The sequence below is a fragment of the Balaenoptera borealis genome, assembly GCF_965194805.1.
Source record: "Balaenoptera borealis genome assembly, chromosome: 1".
Classification (NCBI taxonomy): Eukaryota; Metazoa; Chordata; class Mammalia; order Artiodactyla; family Balaenopteridae; genus Balaenoptera; species Balaenoptera borealis.
In genome coordinates, this window is record NC_138860.1 from 45,095,635 (window position 1) to 45,111,752 (window position 16,118).

General features: G+C 35.4%; 1 protein-coding gene across 8 annotated transcripts in view; it reads right to left on the reverse strand.

Moving 5' to 3' along the window:
* Positions 1 to 16,118, reverse strand: part of HMCN1 (hemicentin 1) — a 510,534-nt gene that overhangs the window by 188,395 nt on the left and 306,021 nt on the right. For all 8 annotated transcript variants that reach the window (XR_014247210.1, XM_082401086.1, XM_082401087.1 and 5 more), the window contains 2 exons: positions 1,566 to 1,667; positions 492 to 668 (listed from right to left, as the gene is read on the reverse strand). Coding sequence is in view for 7 of the 8 variants with exons in the window: in XM_082401086.1 (XP_082257212.1) it covers positions 492 to 668; positions 1,566 to 1,667 (279 nt within the window). In the remaining variant the exon portion in view is untranslated. The remainder of the gene's footprint in view (positions 1 to 491; positions 669 to 1,565; positions 1,668 to 16,118) is intronic.

The window sequence follows — 16,118 nt, forward strand, 5'->3', positions numbered from 1 at the left end:
TATTACATCTCAAAATAATAAAACTATATGTTGTGTCCACAGTAATATGTTTTACATTTTTATTTCTTGATTTCCAGGCTTTGTGTGTATCTGTGTATGTTTCCTTACACTATATCCACTCTAGTATGTTAACTATGAACTACTCTTAAAAGCATTATTAGAGATAATAACTTAGAAACATTTCTTGAACTAAAACCTATGATTCTGACAGACAATATTTACAAACAGGGCCATTGTCATTGGCTGATAAGACTGTTGATGACTATTTGCAACAATTCATCTAAAGAAAACAAGTTCAATAGCATGTGAAAATAGAGCACTTAATGGGAATCAGAAAATATAAACGCTTATCAGTTTTAGAACACTGCATTCTTAAGTAAAGATGACAATAATACATTCTGTTAAATATTTACACTAGAATTCTATAGATGCACTTAATCATTTTGAATGCTTCTTCACCCCAGGATGAATCTAGGAGAAGTAGCACTAACCATGGACCTGTAGACTATAAAATAACTCTGTAGCTCCAGCTGAGTTGATGGCCACACATTTATATATGCCAGCATCTGTGATCTGGGTGCTTTCGATATTGATGATCTGTCCTCTGTTCAAGAAAGTCATGCTACTGGAACCTAATAGTGGACGATTATCTTTGTACCATGTAATAGCTGCAAGGGGAAGAGGACAGAAACCCATCTTTTTAAAACTTTTCATTTAAAAGCTCAATACACACACTAAATCGAAGCTTAACTACAACAGTAACAATTGCTTTATTCTTATGCTTATCATCTTAGTTTAATCTGTTTAATTATCTCTTTAGGGTTGACTTTTAGGAGGAGGTAAACTTTAGAAAAACATGAATAGCCAATCCAATATAAGAGTCCTGAAGTGAACTTATAAAAATAATATTCTTTACATTATCTCTAATGTATTGGGTTGGCCAAAAAGTTCATTTGGGTTTTGCCATACAATCTTACAGAAAAACCTGAACGAACTTTTTGGCCAATCCAATATCAGTATTTGTTTGATAGCAAACTTTTAACTGATTCTTTTTCTTTTGGTGTAGTATATATTCCTCTCATCTATAAAATTTTGTTTATGCATCTAATCAAAACCAAACACTATACATACTGTTAGCCTCAAAATTTTTATATTATTATTGATTCGTATGAATAACTTACTGGTGATGAAAATCAACAAAATAATAGTCTCATCAAATGAATGATTTATAAAGATAATCAACTGAGACTAGATAAAAATATATTTTTCAACAAAAATTTATATGCAATACCATTGTGGGTTTTGTGGCCATAGTAAGGACAATAAGATAATTATTCACATATTTCTACATTGTTTAAATGGGTAAATTATTTCATGTAGTTAAAAGCAATGAAAATTCAAAAATATCATCTACCTAATGATATCCTTATCAATGTTTTACCCTTGAAATATATTCTATAATATTTCCCTTATTAGTAATTACTATATTATGCTTATAAACAGATTTAGCAATTTGCAGAAATCTTAAAATGTTAATAAGTTACAGAGTCCACAAACAAACCTACCAGGGGAGGGATTTCCAGTTGCCTTACACTCCAGCTGTATGGGGTTGTTCACTACCACGGTCTCATTCAGCATCTTCCCTGCATCCTCCAGACTGGGTGGTTCTGTAAGAAGCCCAAACAGATAATTAGCAAACACAAATAGGATATTTAAACTGAAATTGTTTGCTCACTGGGAATTCTCATTTCTTTCTTTCTTTCACTTATATACAATGATATATTTGGAATAAAACTAAAGTATACTATTAAGTAGTACTGAAGAACAGGATGGAAAAAGATGTTAATAGGTTTTCGGATCATCCATTTCTCTATGCCTAGACAGGAAAAGCCTTAGAATTGTAGATTAGTAGAGCAGTAAAAGAAAGTTAAAGGAGTATTTTTTTTAATTCCAATAAATCTGACTGGTCTGATGATGAATTGCCTTTACCAAGAAGTAATCTAACACATTTGAACTCTTTCAGGGAAGGACATGGGTATTCCTCAAAATATCTGACTTTACCTTAGTAAGTACTATCTTAAACCATTTCAGAGGGATTAAAATCATTTTTTGTTTGTTTATTAGAGTTTTTTCTTTTGATATGAAAGTTACAATTAAACTGTTAGTAAAATAAAACAGAAAACTACATTTTCAACTTTAAATAATCACAGATAATGCTGCTCTATTTTTAATGTATTTATAAAGTAGGAATTCAGAAAGTCTAAGAGGCATAGTGTAAAAGTAATGACAACTTAGAACAGCAATGCCATACATCTTCTCCTATCTCAAGGAGTGTAGGAGGGATGCCAGGAGAAAAACAAAAGTACAAGTAAACTAGAGATCTTATCTTACTTGGAAAAGATGCTACAGATATGTTTGCTTTAAGTTTTATATAAAAATACATTTTAAAGATTTGCTAAATTTAACTTATCCAATGCATGAGAGCCCCTGACCTCTGCCTCATATACAATTAAACAATTGATCTATTAATCTAGCAAAAACAGAGAAAGGGGAAAGGAGAAAAGGGAACAAGAAAAATGATGAGAACTAAATAAGATGGCAGAAATAAAATCAAATATATAAATCAAGAGCATAAATGTGAATCAGTTCATTTTCTTGGTCAATAGAGAAAGACTTAACACTATTTGAGGGTTAACAGTATTTTTTAAAAATTAAAAAGCAAAAGTAAAACAATTGCAAAAATGTTGACAATAAAGAGCTGGACAAAGGTATACCAGAACAAGTGTGATATCAATTTCTGACAAACTGTTATACAAGGCAAAAATAATGCTTTCTATTGACTGAACTGTTACAATTCAGAAAGAATCCACTATAATGATAATGCTTTATGCACTGAATAAAAAGGCAAAAATTGTTAAATAGCAGAGAAAATTTGAAAAACCGAAAAGTACTATATTTTAGTACACCTTTCTTAGAAATTAACTATGCAGTGAAACAAAAAATAAAGTTACAAAGAATTTGAGAACTAAAATTACCCATCCATACTGTATGTGTGTATGTATATTACATATATACACATACACATATGTATTAGTGTATTTATGGTTAACAAAGAGTATGTATTATTTTCAAATGCCAACAGAATATTTTCAAAACAGACTATATATTAGGCCATAAAAAAAGTCAATAAAGCATTTATAACCACAAGTTAATAAAACCATAATAAAAAAAAAAGAGAACTCAGTAATAAAATATAAAGTTCTCTACATGGAGAAAAAATTTATTAAAAAGGAAATCAAAAGTATAGAAGTAGAAAAAATAAATTAGAATGAGATTGATTAAAAACTAAAACCTATGGAATATCACTAAACAGTACATTACTCAAAGAAAATCTTAAAGCCCTAATTAATATATTAAAAACTAAGAAATAATGAAAATAAATGTTCCAATCATTCAACTCAGATTCCATAAAAAGACCAATAAAATAAGCCAAAGAAGTCAGGAATAAAGAAATAATAAAAATAAAAGCAGAAGACTACACCAAAGAAAACAAACAAGCAAAAGAAATAACAAAAGAAGACAATAAAACTCAAAGCTGGTTTTTGACAAGTTTAAAATAAAGTCTGTCCTCAAAAGTAGATGTTCTTGTGAGTCATATTTGTTTTCTTGGAAGTTGTTCCTAAAGACAAAGCCTAGACTCCACTCCTCCTTCATACCTGTAGTTCCTTTGTATCCATCTAATGAAATGTATTAACCCCTCCTGCTTGAAATGCCTAAAATGTTTCTGTTTTCTGCACTAAATTCTGATTTATGATATGGTATTTAAGGACAAAAGACCTTTAAATATGGCTATCTGACTTTTCCAACTGGAAAGGAAAAATAATTAATCCATGGCGCATTCTTTCAAAACTGTTATTTAAATACTAACTTGAAGTCTTCTGGACTAAAGTGATCACTGAAGGCTTTGACAGACTATGCAGCAACTGCAATAAAACAACATGGTAAGAATAAGAAATAAAAGAGCTGTGGAGTGGGCTGGCTATTTTTCATTCCACTAAAGGACTGAAAGAAAAAAAGATTAGATGTCAGCAAGAATGGCAGAGTAAAGACTGAAAATCCATGCCTCCATTAGAAAACAAAAAAGAACACTGGAAAAATTATCAAAACCAACTTTTTCACAACTCTGGAAATTAACCAAAGGCTTGCAATAATTAAAGTGCTTATTCAAGAAAAACAGCAAAATCTAATTAAGAACAACAAGGTTGATGACATTTTATCTCATTCTATTCCCATCACTCTCTCCCTACCTCAGCAGTAAGCTTGAAAGCAAAGAGCTCTGCAACCACAGTGAAAAAAGCAGCCAAGTAGAAACTGGATAGTAGAATGCGTTTGGTGCTACCTAAAAGGTTCCTGGAAGGACCTTCAAGAGGGCGGAGGAGTAGGACGATGGAGATCAACTTCCTCCCCACAAATACATCAAAAATACACCTACATGTGGACCAACTCCTACAGAACACCTACTGAACGGTGGCAGAAGACCTCAGACTTCCCAAAAGGCAAGAAACTCTCCACGTACATGGCCGTGTGGCTGACAGTCTTGGTGTTCCAGCTGGGTGTCAGGCCTGAGCCTCTAAGGAGAGAGCTGAGTTCAGGACATTGGACCACCAGAGACCTCCCAGCCCCACGTAATATCAATCAGCGAGAGGTCTCCCAGAGATCTCTGTCTCAATGCTAAGACCCAGCTCCACTCAATGACCAGCAAGCTCCAGTGCTGGACACCCTATGCCAAACAACTAGCAAGACAGGAACACAACCCCATCCATTAGCAGAGAGGCTGCCTAAAATCATAATAAGCTCACAGACACCCCAAAACACACCACCGGACACGGTCCTACCCACGAGAAAGACAAGATCCAGCTTCATCCACCAGAACACAGGAACCAGTCCCCTCCACCAGGAAGCCTAAAAAACCCGCCAAACCAACCTTATCCACTGGGGACAGACACCAAAAACAACGGGAACTACGACCGTGCAGCCTGCGAAAAGGAGACCCCAAACACAGTAAGTTAAGCAAAATGAGAAGACAGAGAAACACACAGCAGATGAAGGAGCAAGGTAAGAACCCACCAGTCCAAACAAATGCAGAGGGAATAGGCAGTCTACCTGAAAAAGAATTCAGAGTAATGATAGTAAAGATGATCCAAAATCTTGGAAACAGAATGAAGAAAATACGGAGACGGAGACATTAAAACCTCTACAGACAAACAAAAACTAAGAGAATTCAGCACCACCAAACCAGCTTTACAACAAATGCTAAAGGAACTTCTCTAGGCAGGAAACACAAGAGAAGGAAAAGACCTACAAAAACAATTAAGAAAATGGTAACAGGAACATACATATTGATAATTACCTTAAATGTAAATGGATTAAATGCTCCAACCAAAAGACACAGACTGGCTGAATGGATACAAAAACAAGACATGTATACATGCTGTCTACAAGAGACCCACTTCAGACCTAGGGACACATACAGACTGAAAGTGAGGCAATGGAAAAAGATATTCCATGCAAATGGAAATCAAAAGAAAGCTGGAGTAGCAATTCTCATACCAGACAATAGAATTTAAAATAAAGACTATTACAAGAGACAAAGAAGGACACTACATAATGATCAAGGGATCAATCCAAGAAGAAGATATACCAATTGTAAATATTTATGCACCCGACATAGGAGCACATCAGTACATAAGGCAAATGCTAACAGCCATAAAAGGGGAAATTGACAGTAACACAATAATAGTAGGGGGTTTTAACACTACACTTTCACCAATGGACAGATCATCCCAAATGAAAATAAATAAGGAAACACAAGCTTTAAATGATACATTAAACAAGATGGACTTAATTGATATTTATAGGACATTCCACCCAAAAACAACAGAATACACTTTCTTCTCAAGTGTTCATGGAACATTCTCCAGGATAGATCATATCTTGGGTCACAAATCAAGCCTTGGTAAATTTAAGAAAATTGAAATCGTATCAAGTATCTTTACTGACCAAAATGCTATGAGTAGATATCAATTACAGGAAAAAACTGTATGAAACACAAACACAAGGAAGCTAAAGAATGCGCTACTAAATAACAAAGAGATACTGAAGAAATCAAAAACTACATAGAAACAAATGACAATGAAAACACGACAACCCAAAACCTATGGGATGCAGCAAAAGAAGTTCTAAGAGGGAACTTTATAGCAATACAATCCTACCTCAAGAAACAAGAAAAATCTCAAATAAACAACCTAACATTACACCTAAAGCAAATAAAGAAAGAAGAACAAAAAAACCCCAAAGTTAGCAGAAGGAAAGAAATCATAAAGATCAGATCAGAAATAAATGAAAAAGAAAAGAAGGAAATGATAGCAAAGATCAATAAAACTAAAGCTCGTTCTTTGAGAAGATAAACAAAATTGATAAACCATTAGCCAGACTCACCAGGAGGAAAAGGGAGAAGACTCAAATCAACAGAATTAGAAATGAAAAAGAAGAAGTAACAACCGACACTGCAGAAATACAAAGGATCATGAGAGATTACTACAGCAACTATATGCCAATAAAATGGACAACCTGGAAGAAATGGACAAATTCTTAGAAAAGCACAACCTTCCAAGACTGAACCAGGAAGAAATAGAAAATATAAACAGACCATTCACAGCACAGAAATTGAGAGTGTGATTAACAATCTTCCAACAAACAAAAGTCCAGGACCAGATGGCTTCACAAGCAAATTCTGTCAAACATTTAGAGAAGAGCTAACACCCATCCTTCTCAAACTCTTCCAAAATATAGGAGAGGGAGGAACACTCCCATCCTCATTCTACAAGGCCACCATCACCCTGATACCAAAACCGAAGATGTCACAAAAAAAGAAAACTACAGGCCAATATCACTGATGAAGATAGATGCAAAAATCCTCAACAAAATACTAGCAAACAGAATCCAACAGCACATTAAAAGGATCATATACCATGATCAAGTGGGGATTATCCCAAGAATGCAAGGATTCTTCAACATACGCACATCAATGTGATACACCATATTAACAAACTGAAGGATAAAAACCATATGATCATCTCAATAGGAGCAAAAAAAGCTTTTGACAAAATTCAACACCCATTTATGATAAAAACTCTCCAGAAAGTAGGCATAGAGGGAACTTACCTCAACATAATAAAGGCCATATATGACAAACCCACAGCCAACATCATTCTCGATGGTGAAAAACTGAAACCATTTCCTCTTAAATCAGGAACAAGACAAGAATGGCCACTCTCACCACTATTATTCGACACAGTTTCAGAAGTTTTAGCCACAGCAATCAGAGAAGAAAAAGAAATAAATGAATCCAAATCGGAAAAGAAGACGTAAAGCTGTCACTGTTTGCAGATGACATGATACTATACATAGAGAATCCTGAAGATGCTACCAGAAAACTACTAGAGCTAATCAATGAATTTGGTAAATTAGCAGGATACAAAATTAATGAACAGAAATCTCTTGCATTCCTGAACACTAATGATGAAAAATCTGAAAGAGAAATTAAGAAAACACTCCCATTTACCATTGCAACAAAAAGAATAAAATACCTAGGTATAAACCTACCTAAGGAGCCAAAAGACCTGTATGCAGAAAACCATAAGACAGTGATGAAAGAAATTAAAGATGATACAAACAGATGGAGAGATATAACATGTTCTTGGATGGGAAGAGTCAGCATTGTGAAAATGACTATACTACCCAAAGCAATCTACAGATTCAGTGCAATCCCTATCAAACTACCAATGGCATTTTTCATAGAATGAGAACAAAAAATTTCACAATTTGTATGGAAACACCAAAGACCCTAAATAGCCAAAGCAATCTTGAGAAAGAAAAATGGAGCTGGAGCAATGAAACTCCCTGACTTCAGAGTATACTAAGCTACAGTAATCCAGACAATAAGGTACTGGCACAAAAACAGAAATATAGATCAATGGAACAGGATAAAAAGCCCAGAGATAAACCCACACACCTACAGTCAATTAATGTCTGACAAAGGAGGCAAGGATATACAATGGAGAAAAGACAGCCTCTTCAGTAAGTAGTGCTGGGAAAACTGGGCAGCTACATGTAAAAGAATGAAATTAGAACACTCCCTAACACTATACAAAAAAATAAACTAAAAATGGATTAAAGACCTAAATGTTAGACCAGACACTATAAAACTCTCAGAGGAAAACATAGGAAAAACACACTTTGACATCAACCACAGCAAGATCTTTTTTGACCCACCTCCTAAAGTAACTGAAATAAAAGCAAAAATAAACAAATGGGACCTAATGAAAGTTAAAAGCTTTTGCACAGCAAAGGAAACTATAAACAAGATGAAAAGACAACCCTCAGAATGGGAGAGAACATTTGCAAACGAGTCAATGGACAAAGGATTAATCTTCAAAATATATAAACAGCTCATGCAGCTCCATATTAAAAAAACAAACAACCCAATCCAAAAATGGGCAGAAGACCTAAATAGACATTTCTCCAAAGGAGACATACAGATGGCCAAGAGGCACATGAAAAGCTGCTCAACATCACTAATTATTAGAGAAATGCAAATCAAAACTACAATGAGGGATCACCTCACACTGGTTAGAATGGGCATCATCAGAAAATCTACAAACAACAAATGTTGGACAGGTTGTGGAGAAAAGGAAACCCTCTTACACTGTTAGTGGGAATGTAAATTGATACAGCTACTATGGAGGACAGTATGGACTTTCCTTAAAAAACTGAAAATGGCATTACCATCTGACCCAGCAATCCCACTACTGGGCATATACCCAGAGAAAACCATAATCCAAAAAGACACATGTACCCCAATGTTCATTGCAGCACTATTTACAATAGCCGGGTCATGGAAGCAACCTAAATGCCCATTGACAGACAAATGGATAAAGAAGATGTGGTACATATATACAATGGAATATTACTTGGCCAGAAAAAGGAATGAAATTGGGTCATTTGTAGAGATGTGGATGGACCCAGAGAGTGTCATACAGAGTAAAGTAAGTCAGATAGAGAAAAACAAATATCATATATTAATGCATGTATGTGGAATCTAGAAAAAAGTTACAGATGAACCAGATTGCAAGGCAGAAATAGAGACACAGATGTAGGGAACAAACTTATGGACACCAAGGAGGGAAAGCAGGGGTGGGTGGTGGTGGGATAAACTGGGCAATTGGGTTTGACATATATACACTAATATGTATAAAATAGATAACTAATAAGAACCTGCTGTATAAAAAATAAAGAAATAAAATAAAACTCAAAAAAAACAAAAAAAGAGCATGGGTAGGGACTTCCCTGGTAGCACAGTGGTTAAGAATCTGCCTGCCAATGCAGGGGACACAGATTTGAGCCCTGGTCCAGAAAGATCCCACATGCCGCAGAGCAACTAAGCCCGTGAGCCACAACTACTAAGCCCGTGCTCTGGAACCCACGAGCCACAACTACTGAGCCTGAGTGCAACAACTACTGAAGCCCGCACACCTAGAACCCGTGCTCCGCAACAAGAGAAGCCACTGCAACAAGAAGCCCGTGCACCGCAATGAAGAGTAGCCCCCGTTCACCACACCTAAAGCTCGCGTGCAGAGACTAAGACCCAACACAGCCAAAATTAATTAATTAATTAATTAATTAATTTTAAAAAAAGAGCACTGGTAGAGGTAACTAATAGTAAAGACAGTAAAACTATATATTTTGCATATAACATTTTTTTCTCCTCTCTGAATTAAAATACAATAGCATAAAGCAATTATAAATATGTAGTGATAGGCACATGATGAGTAAAGGTGTAACTTGCATGACCATAATAGCACAAAGGAGGGGAAGGGAAGGGACCTATATAGTAGCAAAGTTTTTTATACTATTGAAATTAAATTAGTATTAATCCAAATTATAACATTATTAATTAAGGTGCTAATTGTAATACTCAGGGCAACCACTAAAAGTGAACTCAAAAATATAGTAAAAAAAAGAAAGTATCTATTTAACACAAAAAAGGTAGTAATGGAGGAACATAAAAACAAAAATGACATAATACATATAAAAACACATATAAATGGTAGACATAAATCCTGTCATCTCAGTAATTACGTTAAATGTAAATGTATTAAACACTCAAAGCAAAAGGCAGAAGAGACTAGCAGAATGGATTTAAGAAGCAATACGACAATAAAAACACAACCTGACTATATGTTGTCTACAAGTGACAGACTTTAAATTCAAAGACACAAATAGGTTGAAAGTAAAAGGATGGAAAAGATATACCATGCAAACAGTAACCAAGTAAGAATGGAGACTCTATACCAATATCAAACAAAGTAGATTTTGAAAGAAAAACTGTCACTAGCAACAAAGTAGGACATTTTAAAATGATACAAAGTATCAATTTATCAAAAAACATATGAGAAAACAACAGAGTCTCATATATTCACAAAACAACAGAGTCTCAAGATACATGGAACTAAACCATGCAGAATCAAAGGGAGAAAGACAATTCAACAATAAAAGTTGGAGATATCAATATTCCACTTGCAATAATGAATAGAACAATTAGACAAAAATCAACAAGAAAATAGAAAATAGTATGAAGTTTCCTCAGAAAATTAAAAATAGAACTACCATATGATCCAGCAATCCCATTTCTGGTTGTTTATATGAAGGAAGTAAAATCAGTATCTCAAAGACATATCTGCACTCCTATGTTCATTGTAGCATTATTCACAATAGTTAAGACATGGAAACAACCTAAGTGTCCGTAGACAGATGAAAGGATAATGAGGATGTTATCTTTCTTTCTCTCTCTCTCTCCCCCTCTCTCATGTGTGTGTGTGTGTGTGTGTGTGTGTGTGTGTGTGTGTGTGTGTATTATATGTATTATCATACAACATATACATATGATGTATGTTGTATATATACATATATATGGTGTGTGTATACACACACACACACACCCACACACACACATAATGGAATATTTTTCAGCCATGAGAAAGCAGGAAATTCTGCCACTTGAAGCAACCTGAGAGAACCTATAAGACATTATGCTAAGTGAAATAAGCCAGACAGAGACAGACAAATACTATATGATCTCTTATATGTGGAATTTAAAAAGAGTTGAACTCATAGAAACTGGTGGAATGGTGATTACCAGGGGCTGGGGGGTGGGGGAAATGGGGAGTTGCTGGTCAAAGGATACAAGCCTTCATTTATAAGATGAATAAGTTCTGGGAAGCTAATGTACAGCATGGTGACTATTCTATTACTAATACTGTATTGCTAAGAGAGTAGATATTAAGTGTTCTCACTACACACTCACAAAAATGGTAACTATGTGAAGTGATGGATGTGTTAATTAACCTGATTGTAGTAATCATTTCACAAAGTATACATGTATCAAATCATCACATTGTACACTTTAAACATATACAATTTTGTTTATCAATTACATCTCAATAAAGTTGGGAGACAAAAAGGAATAAAAAATACAGAGTGGTACTGCCATAAGGATACACACTTAGGCAATGGAATAGAATTGAGATTAGAGAAACACACCCTTACATCTACAGTCAAATGGTTTTCAAAAAGACTGCCAAGCCATTCAATGGGGAAAGATTAGTCTTTTCAATAAATGGTGCTGGTTCATTTTTAGGTTAAAAAGTAAATACAAATATAAATGCTATTATTCCCTTCTAGCATTAAAGAGATGGTCTTGGAAATCTGAATTTAGGTGAACGCTGTTCTAGAAGAAGAATTAGTAAGGTAATAATATCTTACGTTAACAGTAAGAAGATGTCTGCATACTCCAAGCAGAAGATTGAATTCCATTCAACTTAACTGGTTTTTTCCTTTCTTCTAAAAGTTCTAGGCGTATATCACGCCAAAACGAAAATACCTTCTTCTGGACATATTGTGGGTCTAAATTTTGCCTATTATTTTAATCATTCAGAGGCATAAATTCATTATTTCAAACTCTGGTTAAATTTGAATTAATACATAACTGATCTAAAAGTGATTTGGGTGAGATAATACACCTTAACCACCAAAATTATAATATAGTAAATAATAAATTCATCTATACCGAGAAAATAGTATAGTAGAGCCCGGAACTGAAGTTATCCTTTAAAAAAGAAAAAAAATTCCCTATAATATTCTCAAGTCTCCTTTAAGCCACAAGTGAGCTATTAAGCAAAACACAGAAATGCTATAGAAACCTTTTTTTAAGTGGGTGTTAGCAGATGTTAGCCAAGCAAATACTTTAAAATAATAAAATTAAATTAAGGGTGCTCTATTAATGTTTTAACCAGACAGCTAATACAGACTCAAGATGGTTCCTGGCCAACAGTAAAGATAGCAGGACTTTAGACATATTTGTTAAGATGTTGGTACAGTGAGAAGTGCCAGAAGCCAAATATGTGTTTGGCTGAAACAGTCATTAAGCTACTACTTACAGATGATGACTAGGAACCAGGCACCAGGCTAAATTTTTCATGTCTAGTCTTGCGTTTATTCCTCAGAACAACTTCCCTGATTATGGTATTATGTTCATCCTTCCCATTTTACAGATGAGAAAACGGGGCTTTTAAAAAGTTAACATCTAAGCCCACTGTCCTCCAGATATTACTTGAGAGTATAGGAGCCTAAATTCAAAGCTTTTAACCACAACATTCTACTTCTGGGCACTTCACTTGGTTGATTTCAGCTAGGAAATAATTAAGTGCAGATGAAATGAATGCTTGAGCCATTAGACCCCAAATAATCATTTGTTTGTGGAAACATCTGTCTCACTTGGCAAATATCTGAGGTTTAAATATAATTTCATAGTTTGGTCTAGAGAATTAGAACTTCCAGAATTATGAAACTTTGATCATCAAAAGGACCACCTACTGAGAGCCTCAGCCTTTTATGATTGACAGAACTCCCCCTGGAAAACCCAGGGGATCATGAGAATATTCCTCTTCTCATGATCATGACTTCATCTTCTAGCCCACGAGACCATGCACCCTTACTTTTGGAAACACTTTTTTCCATGTTTGAGAAGAATGGAAGCTTCTACAATCTTTTTTATAGGAAAGCAAAATACTAATCAATCTGAAAGCTGAGTTTCTTTGATTAAATAAATTGATAAATGAACTAAATTAAATAATAGTTGCTTCCCTATAGATTTTTCAATGTCCCTCAATATATAGCACCAGAATTAGATACAACACTTTGGAAGCATTCAGAGAGCAAGAATATAAGAGGGCTACTATAAGCTTCTATTACTGACTTCTAAGATTGATTAGCTTTATTATGAAATTGAATTATCAAATCTACAGTAATTGGAGAGAGCCATTAATACCTCAAGTATTTCAGTGTGTGGTATCTTTAAGCCATTCTATCTCTATTCTTATGCAATTTTTGACGTCAGGTTAACTTGTCATTTTAACCTCTGAGGTCTTTTTGAAATCTCTCAACCCTTAGAAATTCCTATACCTTTTTTAACATCTCCAGTTCTCACCGAAATTATTAATACAAGTATTGAAGAGGACAGAATCAAGTTTGGAGCCATTTTCATCCAATGTGACACTGCCCTCATGAGTGCCAAGATGATACACCAACTTTCTGTTCAGATTCCTGTCACATGCTCTTAGCCAACTACTTCCTCCAAGTTGACCATTATCAGTATTAGATTAGAAATTCACTTCATCATTTATTCTCCCTTCAGGTTGATGAAATGGTGTCCAGACAAGTCAAGATTGTATCAGATGAAACATTTTCAGCTACTAATATATCTTACCTCTATACTATTGCTGATTCGTATGAAGAAGATTGTTTTATATTCTTCATCTAATTTGGTAGTTTTTTTGGGGGGGGTATAGTTGCTTTACAATGTTGTGTTAGTTTCTGCTGTACAACAAAGCAAATCAGTTATATGTATACATATATCCCCTCTTTTTTGGACCCATAAACTAGATGAAAAGACAACCCTCAGAATGAGAGAAAATATTTGCAAATGAAGCAACTGACAAGGGATTAATCTCCAAAATGTACAAACAGCTCATGGAACTCAATATCAAAAAAACAAACAACCCAATCAAAAAATGGGTGGAAGACCTAAATAGACATTTCTCCAAGAAAGACATACAGATGGCCAAGAGGCACACGAAAAGATGCTCAACATCACTATTAGAGAAATGTAAATCAAAACTACAATGAGGTATCACCTCACACCGGTCAGAATGGCCATCATCAAAAAATCTACAAACAATAAATGCTGGAGAGGGTGTGGAGAAAAGGGAACCCTCTTGCACTGTTGGTGGGAATGTAAATTGATGCAGCCACTATGGAGAAGAGTATGGAGGTTCCTTAAAAAACTAAAAATAGAACTACCATATGACCCAGCAATCCCACTACTGGTCATATACCCTCAGAAAACCATAATTTGGTAGTTTTTAATAAATCCTTACAATGACTAACCTTCTATTTCTCTTTCTTTCACATCTTCTAGCCTGCATCCCCTGTCTCTGATGATTTTCCATGTCAGTATGTACACTAATTGCATCTCCTGCTAACATACATTGTGTTACCATATTCAGACAGTACATTTATAGACTTGTGTTTTCTTAGGTAGTGAATCTGTTTATTCTATTCTGTTGTTGCTAGGTAGTTGATGGGATACTTGATTTCTTTTATGGATTCTAGTTTTCAGTCATTCTTGACTACACTGGCAAGTCTCCAGGCCAGTCTTTACAGTCTGAGCCAACGTACCTCCACGTAATGGCACAGACTACTTGCATCAGAGATGCTGTTTCAGGAGATGTGGGAATGGGCCCAGGAAGCTGTACTTTTTTTTTTTTAATTAATTAATTTAGTTATTTATTTTTGGCTGTGTTGGGTCTTCGTTTCTGTGCGAGGGCTTTCTCTAGTTGTGGCAAGCGGGGGCCACTCTTCATCACGGTGCGCGGGCCTCTCACTATCGCGTCCTCTCTTGTTGGGAGCACAGGCTCCAGACGCGCAGGCTCAGTAGTTGTGGCTCACGGGCCTAGTTGCTCCGCGGCATGTGGGATCTTCCCAGACCAGGGCTCGAACCCATGTCCCCTGCACTGGCAGGCAGATTCTCAACCACTGCGCCACCAGGGAAGCCCAGGAAGCTGTACTTTTAACAAGCAATACCTACGATTTTTATGAACACAAGTTTGAGAGCCTCAAACACTGAAGTTTGGTTCTTCCCAGTTCTGGAGACATATATTCTGTTCTTCATTACAGAGTCTTCATTTAAGTAATTTAAACCAGTCTAGAGAACAAAACCAAATCTTTCTTTTTGATAACTCCTGAAAGAGTAAAAGTGGGAAATATTTTACGTCTAATACCTCTAAACCTCAAAAGCACTCTGCAAGTCAGATACTCAGAGAGGTTAAATCGTTTGCTCAAGGTTACACAGATCACGTTTAGCATAGAATTTAAACTAAAGTCGGCATGACTCCAGTGCCTGAGATGACTACAACACATCATGCTGCTATCCCACTCAACTATTTCCTTTAGCCAACAATGGAGATCAGATAAGGACTGAAATTGTTGGAAGGGAGGGAACAAATAGCCTGTATAAGGAGGAGAGAAGGAGACTCAGAGCAGAAAAATGGGGAAGGAGAGCAAGCCCACCCTGAGCACACTCTTAGATGGAAGTGGAGGTCTGAGTATATGCTGGAGACAGCTGCCAAAGAACACTAGAAAGACATACAATGCCCTACGAGGAACAAGGTAAATTCAAGGCAACTTAAGGGAGAGCAAGGTCAGCCTGTCCCCCAACCCTCAATTATAGTGAGACCATTCCAAGATGGTTCCACTCAGATATTGGTCTTTAGGTTAATTATTCAATGAAAAAATAAAGGTCCTCTTAAGGAACATGGTTTGTGTGTATGACATCTGTAAGTCAGGTGTTCATATTGGAAGAACTGGGGAAAGAATAAGCTGGTTTATTGGAAACGTTTAGAGAACTGATGATTTAAATCTTTTAACTGGGTGATTTAAAT